Raw genomic sequence first — 25,411 nt, 5'->3', positions numbered from 1 at the left:
TTCCCATAACTTCTTGCCCCAGGCCCCATGGGCTGCCACTCTTAACTTTCCACCACACAAAACATTCTTAGATTTGCATCTTTTATGATATCTCTTTTCCTGAATATTCTTCTCTTTTTGTTTATCAAGTTGATATATTTTTTAAGACATTGCTTCTCTGCTGCTTCCCTTTGAGAACTCTCTCCTGATTTTCTGCTCCCACAGGTCTACCTTTATGCAATAAAAAGGTGTGCTATGTTACTCTGAATCTATCCATACATGTCTCCTTTGGTGAGTTCACTGACAACAGAAGCTCTATCTAAACCATTGTTGTAACCTGCAAACCTAATAGGGGCTCAAGGTATGTTTGGTGAATGAATGGCCACAGGAGAGATGACAGCCTCAAGACAGTGCCTGAAAGTTTCATTTCATTACCTCATTCCCTAAGGCTGGGAGTGTATCTCTGCTTCTAGGTAATTTAAGGATTTGACAGATACCAAGAAACTCTGACCTCTTCTACCATTCCCTGGTGATACTGTAGCTAAGGAAAAGGAAGTCAGCTTTTTAATTGGTTCATAGTTATATCTTTAATGCTGTACCTCCCTTCCCTACCTACTCCCATATAAGACACTGGTATTAACCGTAGTCTGGCTGGACAAAAAGAAAACTATTTAAGGAATAGCACATCTTGCAAGGGTTCCTGGGCATGCTGGGGTCATGAATGTACAGTTTTATCTGAAATTCTCAGAGAAAGCACGGCAACCTTCTGATTCTAATTATCTCTGTTACTGTGTCTGGCCCAAGGAGATCAAAGAGTCTAGAGAAAACCATTCTAGTGGCTTATATGTGAACAGTGGTCAGATGAGAACCACAGAAATTCCGATAGATGAATCCCATCATTAAGTTCCCATTCATACCTGGACTTGGGCAGTTCTCCATCATCTTTCCTCCATCGTACAGTGGGCACAGGGTCCCCTCGGGCCTCACATTTAAATTCTGCACTGTCATCCACAGTGACGGCCAAGTTACTAGGTCTCTTCACAAAGGACGGTCTCTCTAAAATTAGAAACAGTCTTCTCAAAAAAATACAGAAACTTAAAGCCATTTTGGATGTTATGGAAGAGCAGATTTAGAATTTAAAAAAAAGTATTCCACAGAGTTCCCCACTTCTCCTCTCTTGGTGTGGTATCTCCTCCTATTTGTCTCTCTATGTCTTGGCTACTTTATCTAAGGCTGCTTTACTAATTTCATCTTTTTTCCATTCCCCAAATACTGGTTTACCTTCTAGAAGAGGCCATTTCTTTTTCCCTTGTTGTCGTTTAGTTGCTCAGTCATGTCCGACTCTTTGTGACCCCAAGGACACTAGCCCTTTGTCCATGGGATTCTCCAGGAAAGAAAACTGGAGTAAGTGGCCATTTCCTTCCCTAGAGGATCTTCCTCACCCAAGAATCAAACCCACATCTCCTGCATTGACAGGCAGATTGCTGCATAACATACTAAATGATAATAAGAGATTCACTTTACAGTTAAGCAAGTCAAATAAAACTGTACTTACCTAACACAGTGAGCTCTGCTACTTCACTCTCACGCTCCCCAACCATGTTGGTACCAACACAAACATATTTGCCTGCATCACTTTTGCGGGTGTAAGTAATCATGAGCTTTCCTCCTCGTATCTTAAAAAAAAAATTTTAACATAAATATTATTAAAATTGCTTTAGTAATTTTTATATGATGGGGTCTTTGTAAGTGAAGTCAACTTTCTAAGCATGCAAAGAAAGCCTAATTAAATAAAAAAGCTGATGTGTAGTATTTGCATATTTATAGGTAATAACTTTAAACAGAATTTATTCCAAAGGTACCATATAAAAGAGGCAAAATATTTCCTTACCTACATTTCTTGCACAGTTATTATATTCTGTATAACTAGAAGTTTGTGTTTCCAGACGGGCTGGGTTCTTTCATATTATTTAATTAAAGGAAAACCAAAAAATTGCATGAGCAATTTGGTTAATAAGTGGAAAAAAGAAAAAGGAAAAATTTTTAAATTCATGTATATTTGATTTATAATACTGTGTTAATTTCTGCTGTATAGCAAAATAATTCAGCTATAAATATATGTACATTCTTTTTTATATTCTTTTTCATTATGGTTTATCATAGGATATTGAATACAGTTCCCTATGCTATATAGTAGGACTGCGCTGTTTGGGAAATTCTTAATACTATGTGACTATAATTAATATGCAAATACATATTAGCTATAAGTAATTTCAAGAACCATATTCTAGTATTATAAGATGTGGAAACAAAACTATTTCTCATTACTTAACTTACCAGAGTTGCTTTAAAGGAATATATCTTAATTTCCAAAACACTGCAGAAACTGACATATCCTAAAAAACATAGATTTTATTTCTGCCCAACAGTTTCTTAGGGACTTAGGAGGCAGAGACTGAACAGATCCCAATAAATCATCTGAAAATTCATTTGGGTACACTCTTGAACACTTAATTACTTGAAGAAGAATTAATTACAATTGTAAGCAGACTTTCAGTACAGTAAGTAGGCTGAAGCTAATCATGAATTAAGATTGGGATGAGGAAATTGAACTATCTTTACTTAATTTAATATGTTTTAGGTGGGGAGTGGAGTTCAGTTAACCATGAATATCTATAAAGCTCTGAACCTTAGAAAAGTTTTGTCAGGGAGAACTTCCAGAATGTTTATTTATGGAGGTTTTGATCTCCAAGTTATTCTGTACAGTCTACAGATTAAACAGAGGAAACAAAAAAATAAAGAAAGAAAGCAAGGAGGGAAGGAAGGAAGGGAGGAAGGAAGGAAGGAAGGAAGGAACCATTCAAATAGAATTTTGTTTTTCATCCTATACCAGGAGTTTACTACTTTATAACAGCGGAGGTCACACTGTTTTGAAATGCCTAAATTGCTTCATTTCAATTCAGATACCCCAAACTAGAGATTGTAACCAAATCTTTATGTATTAGAAAAATCAGATATTAAAAAAGTGATTTTAATTTGGGGGGCTTTAGAACTTGATTTTTTTAAAGTCCTTTTATTAAAAAAAATCATGATTCTCCAGGTATTATTTTAAGAACCTTCCTATAACTTTTCTCTACATCGTTCACGATTATGTACTTCATGCTTAGAAAAATGTCTGCAAAGAGTAGTCACCTGAAAGATTTTTTATGAAGGCAAATGGCTTTTGTAGATAAAATTAGTGTATTATTTAATTAATTATTTTATAAAGGTTTATAGCAGTTATAAGATATGTTAATGATAGAATTATTCTTTTCATATATACTTACTTAAATTCTCAAACAGAATAAAACTAACAAATAAATGTCACATGAAAAAAATACCTTCCAAAAGTTAACTACTGTCAATACTTTCTGAACATTTTTCTTTTGTCCCTCCCTCTCTCTCGGTATATAGATGATATAGATATAGATGAGTAGATACCAATATAGAGATAGAAAAAATACATCACACATACACTTTTACTAAAGCAAAATCATGTGATATAAGCTTTTATATAAGCTGCATTTTCAATTCAATGATATACTACAATACACAGGAGTCTACCACATAAAGAATATTATCACACACCCAAAATGTCAATAGTGCTGAGGCTTACAAGCCTTGTTCTGAAGACCTGGCTTTGTCCTAAAGATTGATGCTGAGCTAAAACGACAAAAGGAGGGAGGGGTTAAAATTAAATAATATCATAAATGCTTATTCTATCTGAAAAAAGCAGTGAGGAGACTCCGGAGATTAGTATAAATGCCCCCACATAACTTCCATCCCATCAACAAGACATTTCCATTATAAAACCCTACATTCCACTCACAGGCAATAAGGGTTGCTGCTAAGTCACTTCAGTTGTGTCCGACTCTGTGTGACCCCATAGATGGCAGCCCACCAGGCTCCACTGTCCCTGGGATTCTCCAGGCAAGAACACTGGAGTGGGTTGCCATTTCCTTCTCTAATGCATGAAAGTGAAAAGTGAAAGGGAAGTCGCTCAGTCGTGTCCGACTCTTCGCGACCCCATGGACCGCAGCCTACCAGGCTCCTCTGTCCATGGGATTTTCCAGGCAAGAGTACTGGAGTGGGGTGCCATCACCTTCTAGCCCAAAATGAACATTACAAATTAAATGGAAAATCAAACAAACCTCACTAAACCTGGGAGAAACTTTTTTCCTTGAGATGATAGAGACAGAAATTGACAAAAGTGAAGGAAGAAACGAAAAAGTTACCGAAAACAGAAACAGAAAAAATAATGGATGAAAATGACAGTCTTCAATTTCCATAAGTTCAAATTGATTTTGGCATTATGTCAATGGCTGAATTGAAACAGATCAAACCAAAAGCCATAATTCTATTCTCTGTGGTCACAAATGTGGACTGCATGGTGGCCTATTCTTTTCAATAAGCAAAAGAATAGAAAAAAACCTAGGGCCGTACCCCCAATCAAATATAACATACCACTTTTAAACAGTAACCTACCGTTAACCATCACCATTTTATGTTGTCATATAAAAATATTGATTGTAAAAGGTGACTTTGTATATTCTAAATCTTAGTGCTCCTTTGTAAAACCAAAAATTGACATTTCCTCTCTCTTCAGAGAAAGGAAAAATATGTCTTCTAACACATACAGAATACTATAAATGTGAAAATAGCACTGTTTAAAACAAGCTAAGAAATATTTCTTGGCAGATTTCTTTCTGCAGCTGGATCTGACAGCCAAATTGTAAACCTATCAAAAACGAGTTTGTATAATGAACAGACACAATGTTAAACACTGCACTGCAGCAGGACTACTTCAATTAACATAATCTGGGTAGTGGAGATGCAGAATGTGTTAAGCTTTCAGACAATATGCTGGCATCTAGCCTGTGTCAAAAATCCAAGCAGAAGTCCCTCTTCCTCATTACCATCTACCTAACCAGCCCTCAGTAGTAACCACATTAGAAGCCCACATTTCCATAAGCTCTAGACAGTGCTTAAAGGGGGGAGGCCTCAGCTTTCTACATACTAGATGAAAACAAAAGCTTCCCAGTAGTGTTGCTCCTTTTGGGGAAGGAGTCAGAGGAGGAGAAAAGAGGAGATGGTGAAAAATTTGTTAAGTTTCAAATAACTTTACATTTTCTCTTTTTCTTTAGAACCAGTCTCAGGTTAAAAAAAAAAAAATAGTGACATTAAGGTAAGGAATACCTCAACGTATTTGATATGTGGGATTCTTATATACTAGCATTTTCCCTTTAAGAAGCTATAAATGATTTTTTCCTTAAAGGTAAAAACCTTCTCTCTTAGTACTTAAAGACTTCTCTGAAGTCATTGAAAATCCCTTATAGAATGCTTTCATCTCCTTTATTGTGTTGTTTACTAACAAGATTATATAGAAAAATCAGGAATAAGATGTAGCTTGTCAAACAAAAGTGGAGAGAACCATTTCATATTTTTTTTCTGGTGAGCACAAAAAATACTACAATCAGAATTCTTATTTCCAGAATACAAGAAGGAACATTATCTCTGCACACAGAAAAGCCAGCTTCCTTTTAGAAAGTAAATTAAGGTTTTTGTCTGGTTATTCTATGGCATATACAGCTTACCCTGCAATCAGTGCTTAAAATCAGAAATGAAGATGAACTTAAAATGAACTTCTTGGTATGTCTTCATTTTCTACCCTAAAGCAAGTCAGATGATTTGCAGTATCTGTTACACAGGAATTTTTTTTCAGGCATCACCCCACAATGTTATCTATACACCTCTAGGTTAACATACTAAACCAACTGGGGCTAATTAACTAGTTCGGCTACACAAAATCTTTTCTGCTTTTAATTACATTAACCTAATGTGACTTGAATTCAGCAGACCAAAAACGAAACCACTAATTATATTAAGGGCTTCAAAGACAATTTCAAATTGCTAACCACCAAACTGTCATATAATTTATCTCATTTCCTTAAGTAGATGTTGCATTCAAAATCTGTGTTTCTCACTATAAATACTATTTTTAAAATAGATCCTAACAATGGATTAAAAGAACACTGATTTAGAATGCTAGAAGAGAAATATGTTTCAATAATTACACAAAAGACACAAACAGGTGTCATTATACCTATGGGAAACTGGGCAGTACTTAATTTTTACAATTTTCTGAACACCTGTGGTGGATTCATGTCAATCTATGCCAAAACCAATACAGAATTGTAAAGTAAAAATTAAAAATAAATAAATAAATTTAAAATATAAAAAAAAAAAAAAAATAAAGGCTCGGAAATATTCATTTACAGTAGTAAAGACAACAGCAGGGTTAATATGACTGGCAGTTTTAAAGCACCCAGGTTTAGAAATTATTTTTTCTAAAAAATGATTCTTTATCATGTTTTCACACTGCTTTGCAAAATAAATGAGCAGAGAGGCTGTGAATTATAGTACAGGGTACCATCCTTAAACAATTCACTACTAAGTCTCTTTGGGCAGAATATCTCTTCATAGCAATGCTATCAATTCTGCCTGGATCTTTGACCTGAGCAACAGATACCACACTGTTGTCAACTAAAGGAAGAGTACTTCGCATTAAGATTTAATGACCACAAGACACCAGTACCCCAGATGGCAGTCATAGCCTCCAGACATTTACCGTGGTGAACTAAACCTCAGGGCAGTTTTGGACAGTCCTTAAGGACTCCTTTCAACAGAGACATGTTAAGAAGAGTCAGAGTAACAGTTTTTATTACTTTAACCTTTAGCATTCAACAACAGTAACAACAAAAACCACCCCCCACCAAAGAGATCTTGTTTGATCAGGGAGCAGAGTGATAGGAAGTGAAAAAATAGCCATCACTTTCCAGTCTGGTTGCAAGTGTATCAACCATTAATGTGAACAATTTCAATTGAAGCTTCCATGCCTTCTAACATATCCCATATCAACTTTCAAAAACAAAGGTTGCATTCTAAACGAAGGGAAAACACTAGCAGTAGTGCAATTATACTACACATATGACAGGCAATGAGTTTGATAAAATACATGTCCCACAGCAGTCTAAAAAGTTATAACCAAATAAAAGATAATTCACATAATTTGATCTTATGTACTATCAAAGAATACAGTCTTTCTTATTTTGCAATATTTCTTATTCACACTCTCAGGTAAGCAGTTCAATAAGAACAGTTAATAAAAAGCCATGCTGAGAATTAAATAATTTTACATTTTTACTAATCATGGTTTAATATCAAATATAGGTAATTTATATTTTTAATATACATATTCATAGTTTTGCTGTTTTACTTTTTGGAACATAAATTTTAATGGAGTTAGCAAGTAGATCAAAATTTAAATTTTTGTAAAATTTCAGTTATCAAAAAAACATTGATATAAAATAATTTATATCTACCACTCAAATCACCATCAATACTTAAGTATAGACAGAAATTTCAAGAACTTAATCTTTATTCTATTTATCTGTACTAACCTGTCACACTAATGTTTTTAAAAGTGTTTTTGATGTATCCATAACAACATGATTTCATATTAAAATCTCCAACATAAGTTTTCTTTTAGATGAATAAACAAAATACTAAACCATGGTTAGGCAAATCACCAGTTCTTCTTCCTGGCTAACAAAGTTTATTTCTGCTCTACTTTTCATAAAGGCTATTGCCTCTTAATATATTTTCCAAAAAATATTCAACTCTTTCTATTTCTGCTTCATTCTGGTTCACAGGGACCTTTAATAAAAGGAGAGAGAAGACAGACAGAGAAAAGGAGGAAAAGAAGGAAGAAGAAATGCATTGTCTTAAATACTTCCCACTCAAGCTTCTTGATGAGATGTAACCTGATTTCATGCTGGTTATCCAAAGGCTGTTATACATAGCTGCCATGTACTCATGACCAGTTCAATATGGACTCCTCATACAAAATGAGAGACTGTACAACACAGGTGGATTAAATGAAGAAAAATAAATTATATGCTATTATTTACAATATTTTCTCAGTATAGATTATAAAAAAATTAGTAAGATTTCCATCACACTGTGAAAATTTTTCATCTGAATGTTATTTATCCATTTGCTTGTCCATTCTTATGCTAATCATCCTTGGTCTTTATAGCCTACTTAATGGTAGGAATGGTATTCATGAGATTTTCATACACAAAATGTCTTGTACAACAAAAGGATGCCTGGGTAAGTACATACACACTGTAAGGAAATTATGAAAATGACAAATTGAAAACAAATGACTATTCTACATTTTACCTGGTCACATTAAAAGGGAAAGTGTTACAAGGGAAAAAAACAAAACAAAACAAAACAAAACATAAGTTATTGTAGGTCTTTCAACTGTTCTCCTAGGTGTAGAATTGAGAGGGAAAACAGGCAATTAGGATCTCTCCATTGGCATTCCATATTTGCTTGGGCTACATGCATACAAGAGAACATGATCCAATTTCATTTGTTTGCTGGGCCACTTTACAATACCATTTAAAAACCAACATGATTTCTGCCAAGAGTTTAAACACACTCGATCATCAGAGAGAAGCAACAAGAGACTCATGCAGAAAAAAGCAATTATCCCAGTGGGGACACGTGGCTCTCTCCACAGCTTGGGGAGCTGCCAGCTGAGAACACAGGCCTGGGAGAATTGCTGCCTAGGACTATGGCAGCTGCGTTTCTCTGTGATTTTCATTTCTCCAACTAAACTTCTCATTTCTTCCTCATAGCAGTTTATAAATTGGTAGTTGGCTGTTTGATGCCACAGAAGCACACCTAGGATAATTTGATTATAGACTAACAAGGGCTGTGCTGCTAATTGAAGGCAAGTGGGAGCCACCCTGCAGAGAGACATGGTTGAGTTAAAGGGAGAGGATGATTTTCTGTGGGAAAGTATACATTATTACCTTTCTGTATATCTAGTTTATATCACCAGATGATCTTGCCATGAATCCTAATTTTAACAAGGAATAATACTTAAAAAAAAAAGAAAGGAAGTCCTACCTTCTTAAAAGACACCTATTTTGCTTGCTTAAGTGTGGTTCAGGGTCAATATGAAGACCTGGGTTTGGCATTTTCTCCTGGACACCATGTTATTGAACCAGTCAACCGGGAAAGCTATCTCTAATTTATTGTATTCCAAACCAGGGGCAGACAACTGCTGACTGCTGGTGAGACAGAGAGCAGAGGAGACAGTGGGGGCTTTTAGCTGGTTCCCCAGGTGTCTGGTTCCCAAGTCATTAAGATCAGAACCCCAAAGTGAATCCTATAAAAAGGAGGCAATAGAAAAGAGTGGTTTGAGAAGAAAACAGCCTCTGCCAGCCATCCCCTCAAAGTGAGTTAAGTTGATTGATTTTTACCTCTGAAAATTCTACGTATTACATGGTAGTATTCTACATGCATATGAGAAATTAATTTAGTTCCCAGCCATTAAAGTTAATGTATTAGTTCCTTCACAGGTCTCATGAAACAATGTCCTGCTGTTTTAAAGGTAAAAACAAAGTCTTATGGGCAATTTTCACTTTCCTACGAAAACAGGATTGCTTTTTATCACCTCTTCCAACCATCTGGCTATAATTCTGAATTTACATACAGTCACTGTTAGGATAGCCTGAAATAAAAATCTATGGAGGAATTATGACTGTTCTCTAGAAATAAAGATGACAAATGCTCATCATATTTGAGGGGAGAAAAGCTCATTTTTAAGCACTTGGCTCTTTTGAGTTACATGTTCACCAGCTGAAAATACTTTTCAAACAGTAAATCCTTTTTTTTTTCTCACCATGGGTTCTTACGCTTAGCTCTTTTCTACAGTTTTGGTCCAGTATGAGAATTTCCCTTACCACCAAATGCCTTGCTAAGCTAATGCCTTTTCCAGAGACACTATTTTGTTATTTGTGAAATTTAAATTCACTTATATTATGAAGAAAACATATAACTATGGCAGACAAAGTCCAAACCAAGGCTGAGTATGCAATGGATTCTTGGATTCAGAAATGCAGAATGACTTTATAGAAATGAAGTATAGAAATTAAGGAGACTTGTTTGTGTAAATAAATTTGTAACCTGCAAAAATAAATAAGCAATAAAAGCATTTAATACTTTTTATTTAACATTTAATACTGTTTATTAAGATTCTATACAATAGGAAGATCCCTAAAATAAGCCATAAATTGAAATAAACACGCATCCCTGTTCTGTGGTATTTTAACCTAAAAGAGTCAAGAGAACAAGAAGCAACTTGCATGTGACAAGCTTAATTGATTAATCAGAGTCAGGGCTCATCAGACAGGGTCAGAGATTCAATATCCATATGGTCAGTTGCTTCACTCTCTTTTATTGATCACAAGACTATGCCAGAACCTAGCTCACTTATTTGGCAAATTTGTGCCTCATTTTGTAAGAGACGCATGATAAGATAAAGGATGATAGATAACCCCCTCTTCTCCACCACAATACATGGTAAAACAAATGAAAATATATCTACATACTACCTAAGAGAAAGCAAGTAAGATAATTTACGCATGTGAGGGACAGAATAGAATCTTGGGGAGAAAGGTCTGAGCTAGGTCTTAAAGGAACTCTTTTTCATGGCTTACATTAATCTTCATAATTATGCACATGTATGTCTCACTATTTCGAGAGAACTAATGGTCATCTTGTGGATAAATACATCAAAATAAATGTATCCTGTCCCTTATATTTCTATAGCTATCTGCAAAAACAAAAGTGAAAATGTCTACCTGAAGAGTATTTCAAACACCATTTGGAATGATACATTTGCAACAGTCTTTCTCCAACTATAAACAGTAAAGTTCTCCAGTGAAGACAAAAACATTCTGAACAGAATATACGTGCAAAAAGTATTAATAGTGTTAAGGATTTCAATGTTCTGGATTGCCCCAAACCTAAGGCTATACATTATGTTTGAAGTTTGATTTGAAATTCAGAATTTCGTGAATCCTAGGTTTCTTCCATACAAACCTAAATAGGAGGTTTCAGCATTCAGAACTTTTCAGGTAAGGTTCTGATGTTTGTGATATCAGTCAGTGGGAAAATGAACGAGTAAGATTAATAAGAAAAAAACAAACAAAAAATTCTATCTTGTGCTTACTGTTTCTCTTATATATAAAATAGAAATTCTACAGTGGTAAGGAGTTTTCTGTATCTCTAGAATCTTACTCCACTCCCACGGAGAAAGCATATTATCATATTTTTCAAGATTTGAGATGTAGGATACCTAGAATTCTTTGATTTTGGTCGTCATTTCTTCATTGAAAGGCTTGATATTTGAGAATTTGTTAGAAATACACTCTTTTCTGCTGCTGTACAAAGAAAAACTCCAATTCTGTTGACATCATACCAAAGTAATACATACATTTAAAGATGCTAACGTTTCAATAGGAGTTTTTAAACGACTTAACAACTGGAAAAAACTGAAAAAAGTTATGTCCTAAGCGTAAAAGGCTTTTGGCAGTCTGCTCCTCAAACACATGAAAAATACATCAGTGAATCTGTGGTACATTTCATAAATGTACTACTGTATTTAAACAACAACCTGGAGTATCATTACTGTCATGATTAACGAGAACCATGAGGTAGCAACGTGTGCTGTGTACACGGCATTGTTGCATGCATTCATTTTTATAACAGTCTCACAGGTGAGATCGATTTTTCTATTAAAGGATGAGAAAACTAATGCTCAGAGCGTATCAGAAACTTGCTCCAGATCATTTAGCAAGTGATTGGAGTTCATTCTACATAAATCCAAAGTAAAGTTGACCTAGTTCACTTACTTTTGGACAGAAAACAAGAGCTCCTATTTTCTCTGCTCTCATGCCACAAACTACAAATCAGCAATGTCTCATATAGACTGAGAGACTCAATGGCTTGGGGAAGAAATAGGCACTATTGGTGGACCTCCCTGAGAGCATTAGATTGATGGCCCTCCTTCCATTACACTCCATATTTAAGCCTGAGTGATCCGAATAGCTAAACTAATTGCCATTAATCCACCTAGCTGCCAGTAGAAAAGACGGACCTGTTTACATTTCACATATGTATTTGTTCTTTGTAGGAGAAATCTAGTTAGGTAAATATCTTACATTAGTTCCTCTATGGAGGGATGGCTCTTCTTTTTCCATGTAAATATGTACTTATTACTATGATGTATTTAAAATCTGAACAGGATATGTATGTTTTCCTAATAAAGATGAGAAAATCTGACATGATCTTTTATAAGCATGATGCATAATGTAATATGATGATATGCTGTATCTAGGTGATAGAAGAGTGACACCATGAATGCTAAAAGGCAAAAAAAAAAAAAAAAAAAAAAAAAAGAAAGAAAGAAATAATGGATTCCTTAGCAAATTGCACTTTATCCACTCAAGGAGACAGAGTTCCATTATTTTCAACTGGTATTATACAGGTTGAGTTCAACTGCTTTTGAAATTTTCCTATACATGATGATGCTCTTAAAGGTGACTTAAACATCAGCCTTTTTCTAGTGTGATCCACCTTTAAAGCTTCGTGATCACCTAGATTTATAAGATTTAGGAAGAGAAAACCTGTGCCATCTGTTAGTAATTTTCTTAATGCACACTGGATTATTCTACAAGTGTATGATTTATCATATTATCAAATTCTTCAGGCTTAAGGAGATAAAACTTGAAGTGGTCAGATGTTACTAATAGAGTATTAGTACTTTTAAAGCAACTCACCTTTAAACAAAAGAAAGGCAGAATCAGCATTAAATTAGACATCAGCCTCAGCATAAGACTTGGGATTATTTTTTGAGAGAGCATCTTTAAAAGTGACAGTATGAACAAGATGGAGAAATAGATAAAACCAATTTTAGCCAATTACAGGTAATGAAAAGAAAACCCCAATCCCTTTGCTCAGATTAAAAATAATTTTAAATATAAAGGCTAAAAATAATTTATGTGATTTCTGCAGTTTGAACCATGTTTTAAGGGGATAATGCTGTATACTCAAATGCATTTTTCCATTTACTACTTTGTTTTTTAAAGATTACAATTCATTCTTCCTGTGGTAAACGGAAAATTATGTCTGGGTCATCATGAGCAAATACTGAAATTACATGCATTTAGAAAAGTCAACTTTTTAAAAATGGGGAATTTACAAAAAGTATTCTTATATTATTTAGATTTTTTCCAAATTATAGGCAATGTTTATAAGCAAGGTTTTAAGATAAATTTTAAAATGGTATTTCTAGAGAAACATTTCATCCATGATTAATAGATATTCGAAAATAAACTGGTTGGGACACCATCCTTGAAACCACAAAAAGACTGTACCTTTAATTTGGCAAACTACTTTAACCTATAATTAAACAAAGTGCTCCCAGACAGTAGTAAAATGCCACTAGTCCTTGGCTATTTGGAGGACTGTAATGACCTGATCAAATATATCAAAGTGGTTGGAATGTGAAGAAATACCGAGTTGCTTGAATGAGCATGCATTATGAGGAAGAAACAAAAGGACAACAACATTTGTAAATCAACTCGCTCAGGGTATCATACTAATTGGAGATTGCTATTACAAGCTCCATCTCTAACCACGTGGGTTTATTTTGCAGTTACAATACTTATGGTAGTGTGCTCCATTGATAATTACTTTGAATTATGAGCTATAACTTTCTCTTAGCTAACCACTCGAATTTCTGAGATGTTTTCTGCTTTCTGGAATATCTTCTCTGATTGAAGGATCCTGGATGCTGAGTGGCTGTGTACATCCACATCAGGTTTTGGCCCAGTGAATTTTAGGACTTGGCTGAATTCCATATTGAAGGTGCCAGGCACTCCTGAAACTAATATTTGGCTGAGACTAGCTTTTGAGAAAATATTCAAAACTATTTCAGAGAAAATATATCTGGAAAAATATTCAGAAGGCCAGAAACATTTTGAGAGATTTGAAAGAGTAGTGACAGTCAACATGAACACAAAGCTGGGTTAAAAAATCAACGTTGTACAATACCAAAACTGTTCAAGAGTATTCTGCTTTTTCACATGTTAGGACTTTTACTCATGTGGAAGTTCATTATACTTTTTAGAAGAAACTTAAAAGTGCTATAGTGTATTGTTTCCTGACGTCACCAAAGATTATTTATTAAACTAGAAAACATTCCATCTGGCACTCTTTAGCCTCTGCTACTTTATCTCTACATCCAAACATATTTGCACCCCGTCTCTGACACTTGAGTCATTTTATATGGACTTACAAGGATTTTATTAGGAATTACAACTAGGTGTCCTAAGGGACCCAGACAAAAATGGGCATGTAGACTATAAATTACAGAGGCCCCAAGAGTATATGTCATATAGAAGGAGACACATTTTATGTACACTTTAAAAAACTGATCGAAAACAGGATATGCCAGTTTTATCAGTGTTGGTTTTTTGGGGGTTGTTTATTTTGTCCTCTAAATGATAAAAAAGGGCTCTTTTTCATTCTGACTTTAAAAGTCTCTGGTCTCTCCCATCTCCAAGTTATTAATATCAAAGAGGAGAGAACATTAACTGTAAATCAAGAGAGGACTATTGAAAATAACACTTTACAATGAGGCTGTTATTGTGATTGTTCAAAGTACTCTCACCACTCTGGTTTGATTCTCATAAACTTACTAAATAGAGAAGTTATTATTAGCTTAGTATTTGCACCAATTAAAGGATGTGACCAAGGTATACTAATTAATAAAGTTTCAAAAAGGAGCTTCAGACTTCCCCCAAATGGCCATAAGTTAAAGTTAAGTTAGTATTTAAATGGCTGTAGTTTATTTTTATTGTTTTGGATGAAATCCTGGGGCAACTTAAGATAATCACTTAAGATTAATTTAGATATGTTCTTAGAAGCATACTTTTAAGAAAAGCAAAAATGTGTAGAGAATTATTCATCAAAGTGACACAAGGTTATGTTTGTACCCAATGGATAAACAACTGAAAATAATACAGGAAAATATTGAAAATAATACTTTCTATGATTGGAAATATTGAATTTAGGACACAAAACAAGTAGCAAAATTGTATGAAATGAGTCCAGTAAACCACTTTATCTGTGGATTTCTTTTGTTAGGAAACATCTGAAGTGTAAGTTTTTCTTTGAGAAAGGGTGATCAGATGTAGTGTGTCATGGCAAAAACAAAACAGGCATTGAGACATCTGGCTATTACAGCTGACTCATGATATAGATCCATTAATGACTCGGGGCAAATCCACTCCCCTGGCTTCCTTTTCTGGCTTGATATGGGATGGGAGGTGGGAGGGGGATTCAGGATTGGGAGCTTGTATATACCCGTGGTGGATTCATGTCAAGGTGTGGCAAAACCAATACAGTATTGTAAAGTAAAATAAAGTAAAAATAAAATTTAAAAAAAATTAAAAAATATATATATATAATAAAAAAAATGAAGGGATTTGCCCATTTACAATCTCTTGTCAACTCTAAGATTCTGTGCATATTTGTAAGCCACACAGAAATATATTTACTCACATAATTAACCTGTGTAATATCTCTTCCTTAGCCTACTAATAAGCCAAAGAAGAAAAGATGTTTTAGAAAAAAGAAATGACATGGATACTTCCTTTCCAGTTTATAAGAGAGTAAGAAAATAAATGTATAAGTGCATATGGAAATAAAATCAAGTATGTTCAAATTAGCACTTTTCAGTTCTACATATGCTAGACGACATTTTTCTGATTTATATTTCATTATTTAATATCTGAAGAAATATGTATTGGGCTCCAACTATAAGATGAGGAAATATAAGTGGCCCTTAGGTGTCTTATGTATACTAGATAAGTAATATGTAAGTAATGATTTGCAACAGGCTCCAAAATCACTGCAGATGGTGACTGAAGCCATGAAATTAAAAGACGCTTACTCCTTGGAAGAAAAGTTATGACCAACCTAGATAGCATATTAAAAAGCAGAGACATTACTTTGCCAACAAAGGTCCATCTAACCAAGGCTATGGTTTTTCCAGTGGTCATGTATGGATGTGAAAGTTGGACTATGAAGAAAGCTGAGCACCAAAGAATTGATGCTTTTGAACTGTGGTGTTGGAGAAGACTCTTGAGAGTCCCTTGGACTGCAAGGAGATCCAACCAGTCCATTCTGAAGGAGATCAACCCTGGGATTTCTTTGGAAGGAATGATGCTGAAGCTGAAACTCCAGTACTTTGGCCACCTCATGCAAAGAGTTGACTCATTGGAAAAGACTCTGATGCTGGGAAGGATTGGGGGCAGGAGGAGAAGGGGACGACAGAGGATGAGATAGCTAGATGGCATCACTAACTTGAAGGATGTGAGGCTGAGTGAACTCCGGGAGTTGGTGATGGACAGGAGGCCTGATGGGCTGCGATTCATGGGGTCACAAGGAGTCGGACACGACTGAGCGACTGAACTGAACTGAACTGAAAAGCAAAATGGTTATCTAAAGGAAAGGGAACTGATCATAGGAAGATAAATTCAGTGTAGAAGTGCAGGGTAGGGTTTTGCAGTAGGCTCCTCTTTAGAACTCAACTTTTAAGTTCAAACTCGAAACAAGTGAGTTAGATAAAGAGGGTGTAGGCCTCAAAACATCCCAGACAGAGGGAATAAGATAGGCAAAGACTTTCATAATTTGGTACTGCTAGCTCTTAGGATCTAAGCTGTTAATTCACAAGTGAAGTTAATTTGCTCAGTGTCTGACTCTTTGCGACCACATGGACTCCTGCATCAGCCTGTGGGATTTTCCAGGCAAAAGTACTGGAGTGGGTTGCCATTTCCTTCTCCAGGGGGATCTTCCTGACCAGGGATCGAACCTAGGTCTCCCGCATTGTAGGCAGACGCTTCTACTGTCTGAGCCACCAAGGAAGTCAGTGCACATCTAACAGACAAATAATGAAAATCCAGAGCAATGATCAAATAAATACCCACTGGGATTACATTAATAATTTATTGCATCTAAACTGATTTGTGTGCTGGAACTGAGAAAGCCTTCTGTTTATTAAAATCCTTTCAAAAGAGTACTTGAGCTTCACAGGTAGTTCTAAGATGTTAGCTTTCGTTTTTCTAGTTTCAGCATCCAAACATGAGGAGTGTATGTGTAAATACTTAAATAGAATTACAAGTTTCTGGAGAGTCTCAAGATGTTTCTTGGGATGATAAACCAGCGGTTCACAACCAGCACACTTCATCTGAATCACAGCATTTCTCAATTCCCCTGAGAAGTGTACATAACTAGAACTGTTCTTGATGCACAGGAGAAAAGTCTATTTATTACACTGAGTGGATGCCTGAGGGCATTAGGGCTTAATTCTCTTGTGGAGTCCCTCATTGGTTATTACATTTCACAATAAGGATGAACAAAGATTCAAATTAGTTTCTTAATACCAGTATTAGTCTGAAAAATTACTTACTCATAATATTCACCTGTACTAAGTACTCATGCTGATTCTGTAGAAATTTGTTTTCTCACAGTTGTAAATCAATATAAACAGAAAATCAGATGAGACAAATGCCAAATCTGTTTCATATATACATATATACAAGGTCTTCTTGTTTATTCGGAAAAGTTGAAATTGCTATGGCATAAACAGTTCCTGATTTTTTTCCACCCAGTTTTTGATTGCTGAATATATCCAGAGGTCAGGCAGATATACCAACAATAATGAAAACCAGAATACTGATTACTAATCCATAAAGAGTATGTCACCATTTAAAATGACATATGTATTTTTTCACTGATTTCCCACAAGGACACTGTAAACTAATACAGGTATTATTAGATAATTCATGTCACAGATGGAAACAATGAAATTTACAGAGATCAAATGTCTATAAAATCATGCATATAAGTTTTAAAACCTGAATTTATTACATGTCTTATATAAAACTATATTGACTTTTACTAATACACTGGACTTCAGTGATTAAATTTGAAAATTAAGTAGGATAGGACATAAGTTTACTTTTTACTCATTTCTTTGGTCCCATGATTAATAGATTCATACTGATTAACTTGTATTTAAATCATGAATAAAAATTTATTCTTAAAAAAAGATGAAATATATAATGTGCATAACTATGTAAGACAGAAAAAAAAATTCTGGTTCAATACGCCAGTTTCCTTTGACCTTCACACAACAGAATGACCTATTTACTTTGCAGGAACACAAATTTAACTTCTCAGGGAAAAGGGGCTCTATGACATCAACTGCATAAAGTATGTTGATTTCCTGTCGGGCAATAGAGGGGAAAAGGAAGCAACAGACACTGAACAATGAAAGAAGTTGGAAGACCAGAGGAAAGCACTGATCGAAGGAAGGGAGGAGGAGCAGATGGCTTAGGAGGGAGACATGTGGGAATTGGGGAGAAAGGAAGCAATTGGCAAGGAGAGGGCTGAATGCCAAATTTATGAAGGATCTGGAGGACCCTGGGGATCTGGATGGGATGTGAGTCAGCTGCTTTTTACCAAAATATCACACCAACAAGGGAAATCAAAGAAGCCTACAAAGACACACAGGAAGCAGAGAAGGACTGGAAAAAGAAGTGATGACATATTGCATTCTAACAATTGCACCTCTTAGCGTGGGGAATGGGAGGTGTTAAATCATCTTTTATGTATAACTGGATTTTTCTCCGAACTTCACTAATGATTTTCAAACCTTTAACTTGCTTATGAAAGAAATGATACAAATACAACTCTTCTATTTAAACCACATTTTACTGATACCCTGTATTGGTGTGTTTTCTCATTCATATCTAAATCAATTACTTTAAACCATCTATAGGGTGACCAACTGTCTCAGTTTTCTAATAACTAAAGGTTATTTTCCTGGGCCTGGGATTTTCAGTGCTAACACTAGGACAGTTCCCTGCAAACCAGGATGGTTAGTCATCTTATTTAAGTTAAGACCTTAAGAAAAGGCCACTAAATACCCTTGCTCTTCATGCTAAAACATACAGACACTGAAATTTTCCCCACATTTTTTAAAGAAGAATGAATAAGGTCTTAGTACAGGGATATGATAAGTACATGAAATTGACAATAAAATGGTTTCTAGACTATGGCTTTGATAAGAATAACATAATGAAAGCATTTCTTTGTAATTTATTTTTTTCAACTAAGTAACAAAAAATCTATAAGACATATAACATATTTGGAGCAGGCTGCTTTGAGGACAGGTAGGAAAAAAATTAAAATTAAAGCACAGCTTATCTCAACAAATAAGACAAGTCATTTAAAAAATGCTATGTCAAAGCCACAAACAAAGAAGATGGAAACAATATGTATTATTCATCTCTAAATTTTAACTTAAAAGTTAAGAGTTTCAAACATGAAAGTCTTTTAAACTCTTCTTTTAAATACTAAAATGACATAATTCTGGGTAAAAGACAGTAAAAGGTTATTTGGAAGAAAATTATCTGGAATTTCAAAAATGAGTCCAGGATGATGTTTACCATCTACACTGTATTGTTACTATTTAGCTTTTACAACATTTTATTTTATTGATATAAAATTGCAAAGCTACTACATCAATATTTTTATTTAATTTCCCATTCATTTAATTTCTCATAATTGCTTAAGTTTTCTGCAATAACTTTTGATGTGTGGACAGCTGATGAAATTATAATTTAGCTAATCCACAAATTGCACAGTTGACTACATAGTCAGTTAAATCATTCTCTGACTCATTCCCTTTTAATATAAATCCTTCTTTCCTTAAATGCCAAATGGTGAAGAGTCATTTACCATCCTCTTTAGAAAATCTCCTAATATCTTTTGAGGAAAGACCTCTACTGTCCAGAATAAATGGTTTTAGTTTATCTGAACCCTTAGTTAAACTATAACTGGTTTAGTTGAACTTATTTGATCGAACTTGCCCATTTATAAGCCATTTTTGTGAATGTACCAAACTTCAAATTTTATATATCTTTGTTATATTACAGTTGTTATTACTGGACATAATACGGACTAATTCTCAAATGTATCTAGTTTAGTTTCAAAACCACTATAACCTCCACTGTGTGAACTAATCTCTCCAGACCCTTACAAACTCCAAGAGAATATTTCACAGTGGAGACTAAGAGTTGCTGTGATTCTGAGTTGAAATTTACACTAATAGCAAACTCTCAGAGTCATTATATATGTGGGAAAATCTATGGACCCTTTAGAAAATGCTGTCAGTAAACAAAAGGCAGGCGTCTCCACAGCCAGTTTGGAGTTAACCATTAGTGAAATTTTAGTATTTATGTGACAGGACTGCTGTGAGGATAAAATGGTCAATATATATATAAAGTGCTTAGAATGGGGCCTGGCACATAGTGTGGCATCAAGTGATTAATGTCAATATTCTCTTTATCATCATCATTATCACAAGTGTTAGCCTCCTCCTCATCTCCATTAAGACACAATTGACAGGTATAAGTGTAACATAATGGAAAGAACATAGCTTATTCACTTAGTTTCAAAGGGGATTAAATGAGATAATATAAAATCTGTACATGGCAGTGCTCAACATACAATAGCTACTATTATTACTATAGTAGAGTAGTAAATTGTTGGTGTCTTTACAATAACCAACAATCAGGGACTTCCCTACAGCTCAGATGGTAAAGAATCTGCCTGCAATGCAGGAGACCCAGGTTCGATCCCTGAGTCAGGAAGATCCCCTAGAGAAGGAAATGGCAACCCACTCCAGTATTCTTGCCTGGAGAATACCATGGACAGAGGAGCCTGGCAGTCCATGGGATTGCAAAGAGTCGGACACGACTGAGCAACTAACACACACACACACACACACACTCACACACAAGTATTATTGCATCACTGATGCAATGGACATGAACTTGGGCAAGCTTTGGGAGATGGTGAGGGACAAGGAGGCTTCATATGCTGCAGTCCATGGGCTTGTAAAGAGTTGGACACGACTGTGATACTGAACAATAACTATTGTGGGGCTTTCCTGGTGGCTCAACGGTAAAGAATTCACCTGCAATTCAGGCAACTCAGGTTGAATCTGTGGGTCAGGAAGATCCCCTTGAGGAGGAAATGGCAGCTCACACCAGTATTCTTGCCTGAGAAATCCCATGGACAGAGGAGCCTGGCAGGCTACAGTCCATGGGGGTCACAAAAGAGTGGGACATGACTTAGCGACTAAACAACAACAGGTACTACTGAATACCTTAAATCATTTACCTTATGAATACATTTGTTTTTATGCTTACAAATGAATTAAATGAGTTTTATTTCTATCTTCTATGAGAGATGGGCTATTTCCTTCTGACATTATGCCTGCCATAACCTGTAGCTACCATCAAGAGAATGTTTATTTGGTAGAGAAACAATAAAAAAGATATGGGAAACATGTGGCAGACATTGGACAATTGTGTGACTCTCCCAAAACTAGCATGATTTTAACATACTTATCTTTTTACTAAGGTAACAATATTAAAATTACCCCAGGTCTACAAATTTAAAAATAAATGGCACATTTTTAAATAAGCTTAATACCAATTCACAATATTTTGGCACTAGTAAGTTTCTATTCTTTTTTTACCAATGACGATTCACTCCGTTCAGAAGCTCAAAATCATGCTAACAATTTTTTCTTGGCCTTTCTGGGTCTACTTGTCAGCAACATAATTCTGTAATTGACAATCTTTATACACAATTATGCCCTTTTGTAGTCTAGGAATTTATTTGTGGTATGTACTTCCAACTGTATTTATCTTTTTCTTTAATTCAAGGGCAATTTTAGTTTTTTTGCTTGAACACAGATTTTTTTTTCTCAATATATGGTATTGTTCCCCCCAATCTTATTAATAACATTCTCAGTTTTCCATTCATACAAAATAATCTTGAGGGGCTTCCCTGCTGGATCAGTGATTAAGAATCCTCCTGCTAATGCAGGAGACACGAGTTTGATTCCTGGTCTGGGAGGATCCCACATGCTGAGGAGCAACTAAGCCTGCGCACCACAACTATTTAGCTTGTGCTTCACTCACTGCAACTACTGAAGTCTATGCAACCTAGAGCCGACACTTGGAAACAAGAGAAGCCACTGGAATGAGAGGTCTGCACACCACAACAAAGAGTAGCCACCACTCACTGCAACTAGAGGAAAGCCCATGCAGCAGTGAAGAACCAGCACAGCCAAAAAGAAATAATTTTTAAAGAATCTTGAATTTAAGTACAATATTTCTAAAACATAGTGAAATAAAAGCAGTATATCACTTTTTATAAAGTATATTTAAATGTTCTACAGCAAAAAAAAAATGTCTTAGGTCCTCTAATTCATTTTTATGGGAAGAATTCATTTATCAATAATAATGGTTATGTCCAAGTTTCAGATATATGGAGTAAATCTATTTAATCTAGCCTTCCCTTCTATTTCTCATTCTCAGTATAAATACTCAGGTTTGGGTGGGGGAAGACAAGAAAGAAAGAATACTAGAGACAAAAACCATCTAATGCCTCTTTCAAATTATTCTAAGAAATACATGCCAAAAAATTTCTAAAAGATTCTCCTCTCAGGTAGGAAAATAAGAAAATACTTTTTATATACTCCTGGTTTATAATCATCATAGATCTAAAATTTGGCTTGGAATACTGGTCAGGGTAAAAAGAAATGACTCAGAACATCAAAAATGCAGGTGCAGTTACAATTCAATTACATATTTTCCTTTTTTGTAGGGTGTGGCTTTGTTCCTACAGCTGGGAGCGTTGTACTTTAAATTTTCAGCAAAGAAAGCCACCACATTAAAGAACCCTAGAAATTCCTATAACCAAAACTGTAGCAATAATCATGCAATCTTCATATGCCTTTCATAAAGATAATATGTGCTTTAATCTCCTGTTTGTCTGTACTCAACACATTTGGCAAAGTACTTGGACAATAGAAATGAAAACAATCATTCAAGAACAAAGCTAAGGAAAGAAGAACCACAAAAAATATCTAATAACCAACATCTCTTAAGAACTTACTTTACATTTTTGAAAAAAAAAAAAAAGAATTAGAATTAACATCAGGCATTATGTTTCTGTTTTAAGTTTTTGTTTTAATTACTCAATTTTAATTTGCCTAAGGGAAGAAAATCCCACAAAAACAATTATGATCTAAATAAGAGCAGTAATTTTGTATACAAACTGCCGATTTTTCATCATTTCCTTGCATGTATAAATATGCTTTTTTACCTCCAGTGTTTTATCAGTTTTAACAGTCATAATTTACACAAAACACACAGATGGTTTTAGAAACAGTAAAAGTTTCAAAATGTTACAACTTCCTGGCATATGGAACACTATCGTGGATCATCATGTTGGCAGCATTTAAATGATGTTAAAATTATTTATACATTAACATCCTGGCATTGTTTCATAGTCATAGGTTATTTCAACATTGAAGTGTTTGATTCCTGATAGGAGGTAGTTTTTATACTGATTTTAAGCTACTAATGTGTGGAGACATTGGTGTCCTTTATTTACAGGATAGCATCTTCTAGACAGTAAAATGTAAATGAAAATTCTGTAATAAAGCACTTTGGCATAAACCACAACATTTCTTCCAGTTTAATATATAAAAGGAAGCTCCAAGAATTTTTTTAAAAATAAAATTTACTATAGCAGTTTTACACCTTTTTTTGCCACCAAAAATGCATGCATATATATATATATATATATATATATATGCATGCATACACACAAAACAAAACCTTTAAGACTTTCAAAATGTGATGCTACAACACCTTTATGTTTAACTATTTTATTAGATACAATACAGAAAGAATTGGCTATACAATTCTAATGTGCCTGATTTCAATCTTTCCAATTTCTTTTGCACCAGTTCAATGAGTTTTAATCCCACTATTAAACTGAAACTGCTATTGTCAAGGTCATTAATGACCACCAAGTTGTCAATTCCAATGATCAATTCTCAATCCTTCTATTACCTGATCTATAGGCTGCAATGACTTAGTCACTGCAACCTCCTTAAAGCACTATCTTCAGTTGGCCGCCCTTCTGGTTTTCTTCTTTTCTTACTGACTGACTGCTTCCTTTCAGTCTCCATTGCTCTTTCTGCCTCTTTTCCCTGAGAGTTAAACACTGGATCTCTTTCCCTTTCTATGTATTATCATTCCCTTGGTGATTTCAATCTCCTGTTATTTAAGTAATATGTACATGCTGATGACGCCCATATTAAGATAGGCTAATGAGTCTCTGCTAAGAAATTCTCTGTGATTTACGACAACAAAAACTTATTTCTCCTTCTTTCTACATGACCACCAGGGGAAGACAGGAGTTTGAGGTGGAAAGTTCTGCTACACCTAACTCAGGCACCCAGGCTCTTTGGGTGTCCTGGAACACGTGTCTTCCTTGGTTCAGTTCAGTTCAGTCACTCAGTCATGTCCAACTCTTTGCGACCCCATGAACCACAGCACGCCAGGGCTCCCTGTCCATCACCAACTCCCAGAGTCCACCCGAACCCATGTCCTTGGTTGCCGCATGGTAAAGAGAAAGAGTGCTGGAGAACCACTCACTAGTATTTAACATCTTTAATTTTCACTCTTAGCTCATGAAGCTGAACCAGCCAAATGGGTTTGCCCCATAGCGAGGAAACTGGGAAGCAGAACCTTTCTTTTGCCCAGAAGGAGGGGAGGACTGCCTGGTAATGAGTACTTGTTTTGTCTACCACAGCTCAAATTTTTCTGCAACCTCAACCTCAACTCTGATGTTCTGACTCATGTTTCCAACTGCTCATCTGACGTTTATACTTGGATATCTAAGAAGAATTTCAAAATCACAATGTCTAAAACTGAGCTCCTGATACTTCCCATTTCAAATCTTCTCCTTCTACAATTAATGGCATGTCTGTCAATGGCATCTTGACCTTTTCAGTTGCTCAGACCAGTGGACGAAGATAATCCTTTTCTTTTTCTCACAAGCCACATCCAATCTTTTACCAATTCTGTTGGCAATTGCTTCACAGCAGATCCAGAACGTAACCTTTCCTCTTCAACTACCTCCTAAGAGAGATTACTGAAAAAGCTCCCACTGTTCTCAGCCATTACCATTCTGTACTGTATACTCCAGAGAGTGGAGGACTCTTCTGAGAAATCTCTGATGCTTCATACCTTGTTCTGAGGGGAAGTGAAACTATTTACAAGGTCCACAAGGTCCTAGACAGTCGGTTAGCTTTTTCTTTTTTTTTTTTTTCTTAATTTTTATTAGAGTACAGTTGCTTCACAATGTTATGTTAGTTTCTGCAGTACAGCACAGTGCACCAGTTACACATATACACACAGTCACTCTTTTTAAGACTCTTTTCCCATATAGGCCACTGCAGAGCACAGAGTAGAGTTCCCAGTGCTATACAGTGGGTCCATGTTAGTTATCTGTTTTCTATATAGTA

The 25,411-nt window shown here is 35.2% G+C and overlaps 1 protein-coding gene across 4 annotated transcripts in view; it reads right to left on the bottom strand.

Moving 5' to 3' along the window:
- Window positions 1–25,411, bottom strand: part of ROBO1 (roundabout guidance receptor 1) — a 451,347-nt gene that overhangs the window by 112,961 nt on the left and 312,975 nt on the right. For all 4 annotated transcript variants that reach the window (XM_040227038.1, XM_040227051.1, XM_040227044.1 and 1 more), the window contains exons 4-5: window positions 1,535–1,655; window positions 897–1,035 (exon numbers count right to left, since the gene is read on the bottom strand). In XM_040227038.1, coding sequence (XP_040082972.1) covers window positions 897–1,035; window positions 1,535–1,655 — 260 coding nt within the window. The remainder of the gene's footprint in view (window positions 1–896; window positions 1,036–1,534; window positions 1,656–25,411) is intronic.

This window comes from Oryx dammah, unplaced genomic scaffold (genome assembly GCF_014754425.2).
Source record: "Oryx dammah isolate SB20612 unplaced genomic scaffold, SCBI_Odam_1.1 HiC_scaffold_2, whole genome shotgun sequence".
Classification (NCBI taxonomy): domain Eukaryota; kingdom Metazoa; phylum Chordata; class Mammalia; order Artiodactyla; family Bovidae; genus Oryx; species Oryx dammah.
The sequence above is the reverse complement of the archived record's forward strand: the minus strand, read 5'-3'. Positions and strand labels throughout refer to the sequence as shown.